General features: G+C 32.8%; 1 protein-coding gene across 1 annotated transcript; it reads left to right on the top strand.

Moving 5' to 3' along the window:
• Window positions 1-7,457: 7,457 nt before the first annotated feature.
• On the top strand, window positions 7,458-15,000 carry LOC111044702 (ubiquitin-conjugating enzyme E2-17 kDa). Its single transcript, XM_022329913.2, has 4 exons — window positions 7,458-7,772; window positions 8,337-8,417; window positions 9,478-9,682; window positions 13,126-15,000. The coding sequence occupies exons 1-4, from the start codon at window positions 7,729-7,731 to the stop codon at window positions 13,249-13,251; spliced, it is 456 nt and encodes a 151-aa protein (XP_022185605.1). The 5' UTR covers window positions 7,458-7,728; the 3' UTR covers window positions 13,252-15,000.

Raw genomic sequence — 15,000 nt, forward strand, 5'->3', positions numbered from 1 at the left:
TAAAGGTAAATCTTTGACAAAAATAAATTATTACTTCATCATCCACTATTATTCTGATCTCCTTTGCTTAATTTTAATTTTGAATGGTTCTGTGTTTGAGTTTCCTCGCTGTTGCAACCTAATTTTCTTAAAAGCCAATGATAAGTTAAATTGTAATGCACATTTTAATCTAATGTAATTATTCCAATTTCGAGGGCGTTTCATGATGTTATTTCAGTATTTCATGATCATGATTTCAGTATTTCCTAGTGGGGGGCATGCATAAGGTTACGTCGAGGATCAAAACTTCAAATGACTGAATAATCACATCTCCTCATACAGCTTGTTCATATCAGCTCGTCAAGGCGGTTAAAAATCATTTATCATGTCACTAAAATTTGTTGAAAAAATAGAAAATTTCTCCTTTAGTGTATTTTAGTCCATATTTTTCAATGCATAGAAAAATGACTAATTTCTATATTCAAAACTGTGTGTCTCGGTAACTCAAAATGATACTTGGTCTTGATTTGAAGAAAAGAATCTACTCTTTTATGTAGGGGAATGATTTTTGTAAAAATATAATCGTGAAGTAAGATACGTTTGTTTCAAAAAATCAAGAAATTTGCAATATTTTTCTCATTTTCACAGTTTCGAGTTTTTCGATAATAAACAGTAATGCAAGATCAATTTAAGGCAACTATGCTTATAGAGCATGAAATTTTCTCTCATTTGAGACCAATCGCAAGTTTCTATCATGTATTTTACTCGTTTTAGAGACTCTTTAAACAGTAAAATCGCAAGAAAAATTAGAAAATAAAAATCATCATTCAATTGGCTGTAACTTTTGAACGGAGTAACGGCTGTAACAGAAGTATAATTCATGGGAGTGAAAAGAGGAGAAAATTCATTACAACCTCGACTACTTTTTACTTTCCTTGTTACTTTCCTTGCCCTATTACCATAGGTAAGGAAAGTATTGTTTTCCGAAAAAAATTAAGGTACCCCAATTTCTATACGTTTTAAGGTCCCCTGAGTCCGAAAAAGTGGTTTTTTGGTATTGGTCTGTATGTGTGTGTGTGTGTGTATGTATGAGTGTATGTGCGTCTGTGTACACGATATCTCATCTCCCAATCAACGGAATGACTTGAAATTTGGAACTTAAGGTCCTTACACTATAAGGATCCGACACGAACAATTTCGATCAAATGCGATTCAAGATGGCGGCTAAAATGGCGAAAATGTTGTCAAAAACAGGGTTTTTTGCGATTTTCTTTAAAATGGCTCCAACGATTTTGATCAAATTCATACCTAAAATAGTCATTGATAAGCTATATCGTCAACTGCCACAAGTCCCATATCTGTAAAAATTTCAGGAGCTCCGCCCCATCTATGCAAAGTTCGATTTTAGATTTCCAATTATCAGGTCTCAGATATAATTTAAACGAAAAATTTCGAGTGGAAAAAATTGAGCATGGAAATCTCTTCAATTAATGTCCAGTAACATTTTCACCTTAAATTGAAAATAAGCTTGAAATTTGAGAAAATGTAATTATTCAATTGCAAACTTTTGGCAACTGTTGATTCTATTAAATATGATGAGATAGCAGATCTCGTGTGTATCCAGCGTTATTGAACTGTCACCAGCTGGCTCAGATCTTTGACTTGAGATGCGCGTTTGCACTAGCGTCAGGTGATCAATTTTCATAACGGCAAGGAAAGTTGTGTGAGTGCGCCACACCAGATTTTTTTATTTTTTATCTGAAGTTTTCCACAAGATACGCAACGTTGCTTATGCGAGACTGTGAAAATGGAGGAAATATCACAAATTTCTCGCACATTCAAAGATGCGTATCTTGTGGAACACTTTAGATAAAAAATCCAAAAATTAGTCCTGTGCGATCACTCAATTCATTGGAAATTTTATCATCTTTAATATCGTATAGAGAATGCTTTTTATCGTAAAATTCAAGGTTCTCGAGATTAAATGGAGAACTTGAAAAAAGTCCAAAATTTTGGTGGTTAAGTCGCCCTCTGGTGTGTTAGCAAATTTCAGATTAGAATTCAATGCCCCAAAATACATTTATAGAACCGTCGAAAAAACTTATTTCGGGGCTGTTTCCTGAAAAACGACCATTTGACTGGACTATGAGTTGTTATTGGTATTAATAGATAGAATTTACAAAATGTACTTGTTCAGATGATATCTTTATTCCAAAAACCAATCCATTTTGTTCAACTTGTTTACTCGTTAACCAACTTGTGTTATTTATTACTCCTGTAATGTTAAAGTAAATACAACCTACAACACAACATCAGTGATAACCTGGTACAATAATTTATGATAATTTAGAATACCTAGACTTGCCGACATTATATTGTATGAATAGAATATTATTCCAAATTTGTATGAATGTTTCCCAAAATTGCTATTCAATATTCTTTTGGAATAAAGAATTATTATCAATGATAATTATTATTATCCAACTTTTTATAAGTAACCTTAACATTTAAAAGGAAAGCCTCCCTTACTTATCTTTTAATATCCTATTAAAATATTTGTCATGTAGTTTTTCCTGATATAATGTAGTACTTTGATAAACATTTGTACTGGTATATAATAATATTAAAAACTTTGATAATTGTTCCCTACTTTTCAGTCCTCCCTAACAAGAACGGGTGCACTGCTATCTCATCAAAATAATATCAAATATCAAAAAGATACTTCATTTCTATTTTAAAAGAGATAAGAAACGATGGTATATATTTTTTACAATATTATTATGAAAACTGCATTAAAAAATGCAGAAAAATGCATTACAAAATTGGTTTCACTAAACCTAAAAGATTTTACAGCAGGTGCCTACAAATTTAATAATAAAATACATAAATAGAATGATATGCTAACTTTAACAATAAACTAAGGAAAAAAATCATGAAAAATAGGCTCTGTCAGTAAAAGGTAAAATATCACAAGATAGACCATACAAACGATAAAATTTACTCATACACATTGAGTTATTCCAGGTACTCATTAACAGAATAAAAAGCTTTAGACTTGAGCCATTCATCAACAGCAATACAAAACGTTTTCAATGGTAACTGCTTAACATTATCTGGTAGTAAATTAGACATGCAAATTTGTAGGTACTTATGACTCTTCAGAGTTTTAGTCAATCTAACTGTAGATCTAGTTATATCATCCTTATGTCTAATGTAATGTGAATGTACAGATATATATATATATATATATATATATATATAAGCCCTTTCTCTTCTGTTTTGTACCTTTCTATCTCCATTATGGCATTTGTTTTTGACATAAAAATTTTGCATTTGAGTAAAACATCACGTTTAATAAACGACTCACATCTCTATTCAAACAGTCGAAAATGTCTGGTAGTCTACACTATTTTTAGTTGTAATCCTCGCCTGATAATTTTGAAAACTTATAGAACTCATCATCATCATCAGCTCTAAGAATTGAAATGTGTGACAAAAGCAGAAGGATGGGAAAGTCCTGTCTACCTGCCGTTCTACGAATGACAGGTTTTTGAAATTCTATTTCCAGTAACTTGCATTCAATTTCCGACATGTGTTTCAAACTCTATTCACTGTTTACCATCCTATCTTCTCCCTACCTGAACTTGTCATTATTTTTAGTTTATTGACCTTTCTGCTGAAACTAAACAATTCTGACTGTTGGCTTCTTATACACACTACATCTTGTATGTTGAAGTGAAGAGAGATAACTTTGTAGTTGAGAGGTCCAAAATTCGTTATAGAAAAAAATAAGCAGCCAAAATTCTGAAATGTCATGGGACAAGGTAAAAATATTTGTTGCTTAGAAGAATTTATTAAGTGGTGGCTTGTTATAGAGAGGCTCGACTGTATAGCAATTTGAATATAGTGTGCTTGTATATTCTGTGTAGCAATAGGCCTATATAGATGTAGTAAATAATATATAATAAAAATATATAGGAACATAATTGACCGAGCAAAGTGAGGTCTAAGATTTAAGTCGACGGTTTTGCATTTCTCTTTATGTTTATAATTATGTTCCTTCGCATTTACGGCGAAACGCGGTAATAGATTTTCATGAAATTTGACAGGTATGTTCCTTTTTAAATTGCGGGTCGACGTATATACAAGGCTTTTGGAAATTTTGCATTTCAAGGATAATATAAAAGGAAAAAGGCGCTTCCTTCATATGCCAATATTAGAGTAAAAATCAGACTAGAATATTATTCATCATAGATCAGCTGTCGAGAGGATTATAAATTGCATGCAATGACGCAATCAATTTAATATATCAATGTAACTTGAAGAGAAACAGCTGTTGTTCGATTAATATCATCGATTAAATCATCGTTGAATAAATGAATAAACGCAGGATCTCATAGGCCAGCTCAGCTAACAGAAAATTATGAGCTGCATAATCACGTCTCCGTGGTTGGGAACCCACCTGAAATTTCGATCCTAGCATAAGTAAAACTGCAGGTCTATTAATTGACCGAGCGAAGTGAGGTCTAAGATTCAAGTCGGCGGTTTGGCATTTCTCTTTATGTTTAAATGTTTATATGTTGCGCATTTACGGCGAAACGCGGTAATAGATTTTCATGCAATTTGACAGATGTTCCTTTTCAAATTGCGCGTCGACGTAGTCTATATACAAGGTTTTTGGAAATTTCAAGGATAATATAAAAGGAAAAAGGCGCCTCCCTCGTACGCCAATATATTAGAGTAAAAATCAGACTATAGAATTATTCATCATAAATCAGCTGTCGAGTGGATTATAATAAATTGCATGCCATGACGCATATCTCAATGTAACTTGGGAAAGAAATCAGCAACTGTGTAGACTATTGATTGCGTGACTCATTGAATGCAATTTTTATGCACTATTAAATGAACTATTGATTGCGTGCAATAACGCATGCAATTAATAACTAAAATACCATAGTATTGGCTCTCAAATTTTCTCTGCTTTGAACTCGGGCTGTCCTGTTGCCAGTATGTCTTGAAGGAGATTAGCTTTTGATGTTAGCATTTTTGATACACCAACCCGAACAGCCATTAGCCGTTTTCACACCGATATCTTGCCGACACGACACGACAGGATAGAATTTACTCTGATGGACAGTATATGAGGAGGCTGCGGTTTATAAAACTGCGCGAGGTTACTGTTCACAGAACTACTAGTATTATACTTCGGTCTAACCAAGTCTACACATATAATAACATAACATAATAAGTTCTTGTTGATCGTTGCTCATGCTTGAGAATATTAGCAATTTTTGTAAATTCGATTGATCGATCCAGCGCATGTGCATTACTTCAAAGTATTAGCAATTTTAAGCTTAGGTTTCTCTGAACCACGCAGCGTTATTGCGGGTTCCGTCAACCGTGATACGCGAAAATCACGCGTGCGTGATAAAAAAAGCGGGTGTTTTCTCTGACAGCAACCTCGCAGCGCGCGATTATATTTTCAGTCATAGGCAACATAGATGTCCAACACGTCCCTGTAGCTAATGATCTATTAATGAATTTTGTAAATGAAAACCCATTGAACTTTTTATTGACTGGGGATAAGAAGGGTTTTCTAGAATTGTGATTACCAGGCATCTGTTGGATAAAGATACCAAGTTTAGGGAATATTTTAGGCTTTCAATATATTTGTTTTATGAGGTACTGTTCTGTGAATAGTAGACCTCGCGCAGTTATAAACCACAGCCTCCTCTAATACTGTCCATCAGAGTAAATTCTGTCCTGTGCTGTTGTGTCAGTGGCGTATCCAGGGGGGATATGAGGATGTATCCCCCCCAGCGAAATGAGACCTACATTTATTTCGTGGCCAATTCAGCAACTACTTAGTTAGCTTTCTTTATATTGTATGAGTCGAACAAATATCTAGGAGATGAGAGAATAGCACAATGATAATTATGAAACTATAAGCTAGACAGTGAATGGTCTAGTGTATATGGACTGAGATAGCATGAAAATAAAAAGATAGCACTTTAAGGTGAGTCAATTTTGTTATTTTTCACCATCTATTATTTTGAAGAAATTCAATGTAGCTTATATTTTTTCAGAGTTGATCATAGTTTATTGAGTTTCAAGCATGTGGTTGAGAAGACAAGTATGGCCACCCATAGTAGTTCATATCCTTAAACAATGCACCAGCAGCTTCTTCTACCCTTAAAATTTCCCGGTTATGATAAACGGGGGTAGCCTAATTTCCACCGTTAACAGGGGAGATACATCCCTGAATATTTGGAAAAATGGTTTTATTCCTCTCCCCTAGAAAAAATTCAAGTTCAAGAACTGAAGTAAAAATTATGAAAAATTGAACAAAACAGTTAATGAAAAGTATCTAATTATGATTTTGGTATTATTTATGCTTACTTTTTATTTTATTATTTTATACTTTTGTTTATAAAATTATGTATTTTCTTTTATTCGTTTTGAATATGTATTTGTTGTATGGCAGATAAATGATTTGATTTGAATCAAGTTGAAACCTTTACTATGGTGTTGAAGTTTTGTATGAAAATTAGAGCCGAAATTATTGTTTGCTATCTAATAATTAGTAGGCATATTCAGGTAACTAAAGCATTATTATTTTTTGGAACAATTGAATTACTAGTAAAATTCTTGAGTGCGCGACGCAGAGGGAATTACAGAGAATTGCGCGCGTGAAGTCAGAGAAAACACTTCCCTAGCAATAGCTGCAGCAAACTTTTGCATGATTACGTCATCGCGCATCCCGCAGTAACGCTGCGTGGTTCAGAGAAACCTAGGCTTTAAAATGTAGTGGCTAGACGCGCGTGTAAATTCTATTGGTCGATCCAGCGCACGCACATCACTTCAAAGTATTAGCAATTTTGAAATGTAATGGCTAGTCGCGCGTGTAAATTCTATTGGTCGATCCAGAGCATGCGCATTACTTCAAAGTATTCAAAGTGGAATTGTGGAACGCTAGGAACTTCAAGGCCATCTCTGTTTACAGTCGATCGGCTCTCCCATTGAACAGTTGATGTAGGGAACTATAAATACTTTATAGTTCCTTAAGTTGATGTTCCCCCTGTCGGGGTGCTTATGACGTCATAAGGACGGTCAGTTTGCAAGACGGTCACTTTGCAAGACGGTCAGTTTTCAGGACGGTCACTTTGCAGATCGGTCAGTTTCCTGGTCGGTCAGTTTGTAACCCCCCTCCCCCCAACAACAACTAGCCAGAACATATGATAATCATTGCTGCTGGCCTTCTTGATAACAGCATCCTTTTTATTTCTATAATTTTATGGGGAAATGGTTGAAATGCTCTACATTTTGTATACAAAAAAAACTAAAAATGAATTTTTGCAACATTTTTCAATAATTTTAATTAATTCTTTCAATTGAGTTGTATAAATAGGTTATATGGATATCGGTTTTGATATGAGTAGCACATAACGAGATAGCGCCTGGCTGTTGCCCAAAACAATAAAAACCAGGGACCATCTCGTCATATGCAACTTATAGAAGTAGGAAGAAAAGAATGATCTTCGTTCTCGTTTTGTAGTGAAATGTATTTTGGTGAGAGCTAGTTGTACTTGAGGTTAGGATATAATATTAATAGGATTTCCAATTTAATAAGGTGGCAAATAGTTTCATCCTTATTTAAAGTGGAGTTTTCCAGGCATTATTGTTATTCATTCTTCCTCAAACTTAGCTAGTATAAGTATTTTGTAGTTTCGTTTGTGAAACTTTACAATGTCTACCCCAGCTCGAAGACGATTGATGCGAGATTTTAAAAGGTGATTACTTGATTAATTTTCATTCTAATTAGATTTCACGAGTAAAACTAGCTTTCATTTTGAATTGGATTTATTATCATGTTTGAATTTTATTGCTATGTTCTGATTAAATTATTATATTCATCATCATTCTACTGACCAAGGCCAACCTTGATTTAGACTACAGTATTTGCTATATTTATCAAACCATTAGTTTTTGTTTTCATTGTCTGTTTATCTCTTTTCAAGTTCATAGTTCTTAAATGTATAATTATGCAATGTAGAACAATGAGAATGAAAATAATATGTCAAAACTTGCGTTTTTGTAAAAAATTGTAGGCTACGTGAAATATAAATCAATAACCTCTTTCAAGCTACTGAATGTAAGTTTACGCTCGTATTATTCTATTTAAAATTATTTTTTTAATATGAATAAGCTACTTTTTTATTCGATTCATCTTCAAATGATAATTACAAACATTGAAAAGTTATTAGACGTATCCTGTTTTAGTAGGCTATTGTTCACACTGTAACTAGCCTAGCTTACTGAGTACTTGAAAATAAAAATTATTTTTTTTCAATCAGGCTTCAAGAGGATCCTCCAACAGGGGTTAGTGGAGCACCTACTGATAACAATATTATGATATGGAATGCTGTGATTTTTGGGTAAGTAACTAAGCAGTCTCACTCAAAACTATTTAAAAAATAAATCAAATTTTTCTTTATTTTGACATCATTGAACAATAGGCTATAATAGTTTGAAACAAAACAAATTGAGAAATAACAAGGTTTCTAAATTTGTATTGTTTTTCGAGAAAGTAATTCCTAATGAAAGTGAACTTGGAACAATATTTATAATATGAATAGGCTACTTTTTATTTTACTTTTACTTACTCCTTTAGTTAGTTAACTGCTATAGTTAATTTATAATTAGGCTTGAGTAAATGAAAATTAGAGCCACAAAATGTTTTTCTCCAGTTGATTCATCTAACATTTATTTCTAGAGTTGGTAGGTTATAGGCTATTAGAAGCAAGGAGAAAATTCTGTTCGTCTTCTAAGACTGGTTTTTAATGAAAATTGATACAGTTCATGACAATTTTATTGTTGCATTCATAGTGATTTGAGTGAATCAAATGTAGTACTTTTATCATTTGATTGTAATTATTGACCAAGCGAAGTGAGGTCTAAGATTCAAGTCGACGGTTTGGCATTTCACTTAATGTTTAAATGTTTATATGTTGCGCATTTACGGCAAAACGCGGTAATAGATTATTTTCATAAAATTTGACAGGTATGTTACTTTTTTAATTGCGCGTCGACGTATATACAAGGTTTTTGGAAATTTTTCATTTCAAGGATAATATAAAAGGAAAAAGGAGCCTCCTTCATACGCCAATATTAGATTAAAAATCAGACTATAGAATTATTCATCATAAATCAGCTGACAAGTGATTACACAGATGTGTGGAGAAGCCAGTCTATTGTATACTGTATTTCCATAAGGTCTATAGTTTCAATCAGATACTTGTGGATGAGAATACTGCGTGAGGTCTACTGTTCACAGAACTACTAGTGTATTTTACGATCTTATTTGCATTGAATATTCAGCATTCATCTTATTTTAATTTATATTCCGAATTAATTTGCCAATTGTCTCTGAACAGGGGCGGTACTTTGAAAAAAGTAATTGGAATCAACTAAACTTGCTCATTTCATCTATTTCAGACCTCATGACACGCCATTTGAAGATGGCACTTTCAAGCTTACAATTGAATTCACGGAAGAATATCCAAACAAACCTCCAACAGTGAGATTTGTGTCGAAAATGTTCCATCCCAACGTATACGCTGACGGCGGCATTTGCTTAGATATTCTACAAAACAGATGGAGTCCCACATACGATGTATCAGCCATTCTCACTTCTATACAGGTAATGTCCGTTTAGCGTTATTATTTATAAACTACATTTTAAATATAGGGTCTGTCCCGAAGGTAATGGAAATGAGAATTTTCCCGACGCGACTGTACATTCCAGAGTTCTGTAATGAGGTCCTAACTTATTGATATAGAAGTCACTACGTGGTACCCTCTTTTTAAACTATCTTATATAAAAACTGGTAGTTTCAGCTTTCAAGCCTTTTTTATGTGTCTTTTTTCAAAATTTCACCACTATAGTAAGGTCCACGTTATAATGGCAGTGGAAAAGATAGCAGAACAACGTTGCCGATCCTCTGTATTGTCAATGCCTTCTATAGACGGTAGCTGATAAATGTTTATTGATGTAATATTAACGGTTCATTCTCGTTTAAAATAATTCATATTTTATTAAGCAAGAAATTATATTTTTCAATAACTTCATAATGAATTTTCATAATTACGATAAAATATTTTGTTAGTTAATTATTAATTATACATTGTTAAAAGACGATCTGGCAACAGAGCAAATCGAGAAAGAGATAGCGCTATCCGCTTTGTTGAATGATAGACAAAGAGAGCAATACTATTGCTAATCAAACACTGCCATTATAACGTGCATTGAGACTTTTCTAGAAGTTTTTCCATCCAGTTTTATTTTCAACTACTAGTGTATTTTACGATCTTATTTGCATTGAATATTCAGCATTCATCTTATTTTAATTTATATTCCGAATTAATTTGCCAATTGTCTCTGAACAGGGGCGGTACTTTGAAAAAAGTAATTGGAATCAACTAAACTTGCTCATTTCATCTATTTCAGACCTCATGACACGCCATTTGAAGATGGCACTTTCAAGCTTACAATTGAATTCACGGAAGAATATCCAAACAAACCTCCAACAGTGAGATTTGTGTCGAAAATGTTCCATCCCAACGTATACGCTGACGGCGGCATTTGCTTAGATATTCTACAAAACAGATGGAGTCCCACATACGATGTATCAGCCATTCTCACTTCTATACAGGTAATGTCCGTTTAGCGTTATTATTTATAAACTACATTTTAAATATAGGGTCTGTCCCGAAGGTAATGGAAATGAGAATTTTCCGACGCGACTGTACATTCCAGAGTTCTGTAATGAGGTCCTAACTTATTGATATAGAAGTCACTACGTGGTACCCTCTTTTTAAACTATCTTATATAAAAACTGGTAGTTTCAGCTTTCAAGCCTTTTTTATGTGTCTTTTTCAAAATTCACCACTATAGTAAGGTCCACGTTATAATGGCAGTGGAAAAGATAGCAGAACAACGTTGCCGATCCTCTGTATTGTCAATGCCTTCTATAGACGGTAGCTGATAAATGTTTATTGATGTAATATTAACGGTTCATTCTCGTTTAAAATAATTCATATTTTATTAAGCAAGAAATTATATTTTTCAATAACTTCATAATGAATTTTCATAATTACGATAAAATATTTTGTTAGTTAATTATTAATTATACATTGTTAAAAGACGATCTGGCAACAGAGCAAATCGAGAAAGAGATAGCGCTATCCGCTTTGTTGAATGATAGACAAAGAGAGCAATACTATTGCTAATCAAACACTGCCATTATAACGTGCATTGAGACTTTTCTAGAAGTTTTTCCATCCAGTTTTATTTTCAACTACTTGTTTATTTTAACATCAACACATAAAAGAATTATCACTTCATCTTCTTTTTTAATTTATATTGGGATGTTAAATCATATGATTCATGTACAGATTAACCATTCATATGATTGCAACATTACAAACGTGGACCTCACTATAGGGGGGGGGGTCTTTGGAGCAAAGCTGACTGCGAGGCATTCGTCTCCACCCTGCCGTAGAGTTGTTACAGAATTTTCCGTGAGAAATGTTTCTGTGACATGTCAAAGTACAAAATGAAGCGACTGCAGTTCTGCCTAAATGAACTCGGTGTGACGAGGACCCAAACTTATCAGGAAATGTTGTTGAACAATGAAAATGGGCTGTGCTCGAACAGTCAAGACCCCTGAGTTGTGCTTGTCGCCATTTTCTGAAAAGTCTGGGTCCTCGTCACACTGCTTTGCTTGAGGCAGCGCTGCATTTTGTGACAAGTCAACTCTGACTTGACACAACGTCACTCTTGGAAATGCCTAGAAAATCTCCAACAGACCAGAGACTTATGGCTCGCAGTAGGCCTTGTTCCCAAGACCCGTCAGAGCCAGCATCACTAGTCACCCACCGCCGCAGCACTCAGGAAATTACAGTCGCATTGGAAAAAAATCATTGACATTACTTTCGGGACAGAGCATTTATATATGTAAGATAATAAATACTTTTTTGAGATATTATTTTATTAATATTTGTTTTGTAATTTCATTCAATATTTTCTAAATTTTTAATTACCTACGTATTGATAGAATAATATATGAAATTTTATCTCTTATTTTCTTTTAGTCAGGAACTCTTCTTTAATTGTTGTTGATAATAAACATTATTTCTTACAAGAATAGAATACAGCTGCAGTGAGATTTGATCCCGAGATCTACAATGCTAATAGTCATTATTATACAGTAGTAGCCTATTTACGTCATTCCAAATTTGAATATGGGGTTAGAGAGAAAACTTTTAAATTTGAGCTGTGAAGAGTATCAATGTTTTAGTATTGTATTTAATTATCATCTTTATCATTGTATCTACATGACGCCATTGATCATGTGGGTAATGGATGAAGATGAAGGTTTTAAACAAGATTTTCTTGAGCAAACAGTACTGTATTCAGTGATCTATGAATGATTTTTCTTGTGTATGATTGTAAATATTGATTTTGTCATTGAATAAAGCTTTATTTGATTTTAGTTATTAGTATATCATAAAAAATTATCTAAATTATTAGTAGGCCTATATCGTAATTGTTTCTCAATTCAGTATTAATTCATGTGTCAGAGTAAATTAGGCCGAATATATACTATTTTCAAGATACTACCAAACTTATTCACTTGAAATCAAATATCAACCTTTATGATTTTTAAGCAGGAAGTTTTTGAGCGCTAATATTAATATATTCCAAGTCCAACTCATTATAAATTGAAATTGATATATAATACTATGAAATTTTCAAAAATCCTGTATAGATTCATATAAATCTCTAATCCATAAAAACCTATAAAATTTATTTATTACAAATTGACGTAAACAATTATTAAAACTGACAGTCAATCAAATATGGGTTGGGTTTCAACTCCAATCCCCAAACCATAGTTCTTTCAGTAAGATTGTCTGTGTAATAAAATTTCAACTAATTGATCTTATCATGTTTTGTTGCAATTTTCATAATTTCTTGTATTTCGAAGTAAAGCAACAAGATCATGATAGATTTCATCTGGTTGAATTTGTCAATTTTCATTAATGATGCAGATTTACTTATGCGAATAATTTGATTTTCAGTCGCTTCTGAGTGACCCGAACCCAAACTCGCCTGCAAATTCGATGGCAGCTCAATTATATAAAGAAAATAGACGGGAGTACGAGAAACGAGTGAAAGCCTGCGTCGAACAGAGTTTTGTCGATTAATATTGTGAACAGTTTCTCGAATATTATCTAATACTGTTTGAAATCTAACTGAGAGGACTCATAGTGAAATAGGCTCATGACTTAACTGACGTGTGTTTGATTATATTTTTAATTACATTGATCAATAAGATTCTCTCTTGTGTTGTGGCTGAAAACCAATGAAAACCGAGTGTTTCGAGAAATTTAATTTCTATTTTAATTTTATAAATTTATACAGATAGTAAAATTATGAATATTGATAGAACTCACGGGTTGGAAATAATTATCGATGAATGATAGCTTAGTGTATCCTAGTAATAATGTTCAAAATTCGCCTTTATGATGATGACTAGTGTGCAGAGATTATACCAATTAGTCCCTAATGTAGAATATCAATTTTATATGTCACATTTTCTTGTTGAAAATTCTGTAAGTTTCGCCTTTCAATACAGTTGATATTTTGAAGTCATTTTATTTTTCTTGATTCAAATTCTGATCTCAATCATTTTCAAATTTGTTTGTGATAAATACTACTCCATAAAGCCACTGCAAATCGCATGACGGCCACGGGAGCGGGACAATTTTCAAGCATTTTTAAATGGTTGAAATCGTCGCCGTCGTCGTCATGCGATTCGCATTGGTGTGTGCAAGGTTTAGTACGTTCTTAAAAGTATTCCATGAAATTCTGTTTACTCAGGCATTTTAATTTATGTGATTCAGAAATATGAAACGAATCAGGATAATTGTTTGAATCAATTACTTGTTTCTGTACAGCTCTAGACAGTCATGAGCCTGTCCAATCAAACCACATGAGATTATTCATCGTACACTACCTTGAACTATTTGTCACATTATTAAAATCAATCTTATGTATTCTAAGTTTTGTATTATAAAGTTTGTAGGTGTAAGTAAAAAAATGAGGTAAAGTAGGTTCGAAATACATATTGTATTTTGTTCTGTAATAAACTATCATGTAAATTCAATACTGTATTGTTTGAAAATGTCCTTTTTCGACCATATTAGAAATGGATTATCATAAAGAATAGTTTAAGAATGTAAACCTCTACGGTTTTACTGATAGTTCAAGGCTTTACCAATCCAATTTGAAATTATAATAAGAATCATCAATTGCGGAAAAATATTTAGGATAAAGACGGATTATTTAGTAGCTTCAAAGAAGTTCTTCAGTTTTATTGAATAAGAATTATAGAAAAATTCGTTCGATTGAAATCATTGTATTCATACTACATCATGTCATAATTGAGTTCTGAATCCCTTGGTAAGTGAACTTCCAATAATTAAATCATATATTAAAAATAATCAATCTTCTTCACTTTGGATGTATAGATTTGAACATTTTCAAATTCTAGTTTTCTTATTACATTGAAAAAGTTGTAGATGAACTTTCAACACTTTCAATGATACTTGATTAAAAACCAGTGATATGGAAAAGATAAATACTTTCTTTCCCCTAAGAAATAAATTTCATTTTACAAGCAATGATTGAACTAATGCACCCCGATTGTGTTGTATGTTGTCCCATCGTTCCATGTCTAGTTTTAAGCAGGCTGTACGGTCATAATAGTTTGTGATACATAATCGAGTGGATAATGATCAATACTGTAAATTGAAATACTGAAACCATGTCCTTACTGTAAAGCTTTATGTGATTTCTGTATTTAATTACTAATAAGCCAAAAACACTGTCTTTGCAAAAGTTCCACTGATTAATTGGCCTTGTTATTAATTGAATAAAGTAACATAATCTTA

The sequence above is a fragment of the Nilaparvata lugens genome, chromosome 7 (assembly GCF_014356525.2).
Source record: "Nilaparvata lugens isolate BPH chromosome 7, ASM1435652v1, whole genome shotgun sequence".
Classification (NCBI taxonomy): domain Eukaryota; kingdom Metazoa; phylum Arthropoda; class Insecta; order Hemiptera; family Delphacidae; genus Nilaparvata; species Nilaparvata lugens.

Excerpts from the sequence above, each read along its gene's own strand:
- LOC111044702 (XM_022329913.2), top strand. The coding sequence starts at position 7,729 with ATGTCTACCCCAGCTCGAAGACGATTGATGCGAGATTTTAAAAG. Across the intron at positions 7,773-8,336 it reads TTGATGCGAGATTTTAAAAG|GCTTCAAGAGGATCCTCCAA; the intron begins GTGATTACTTGA and ends TTTTTCAATCAG. Across the intron at positions 8,418-9,477 it reads TGGAATGCTGTGATTTTTGG|ACCTCATGACACGCCATTTG; the intron begins GTAAGTAACTAA and ends CATCTATTTCAG.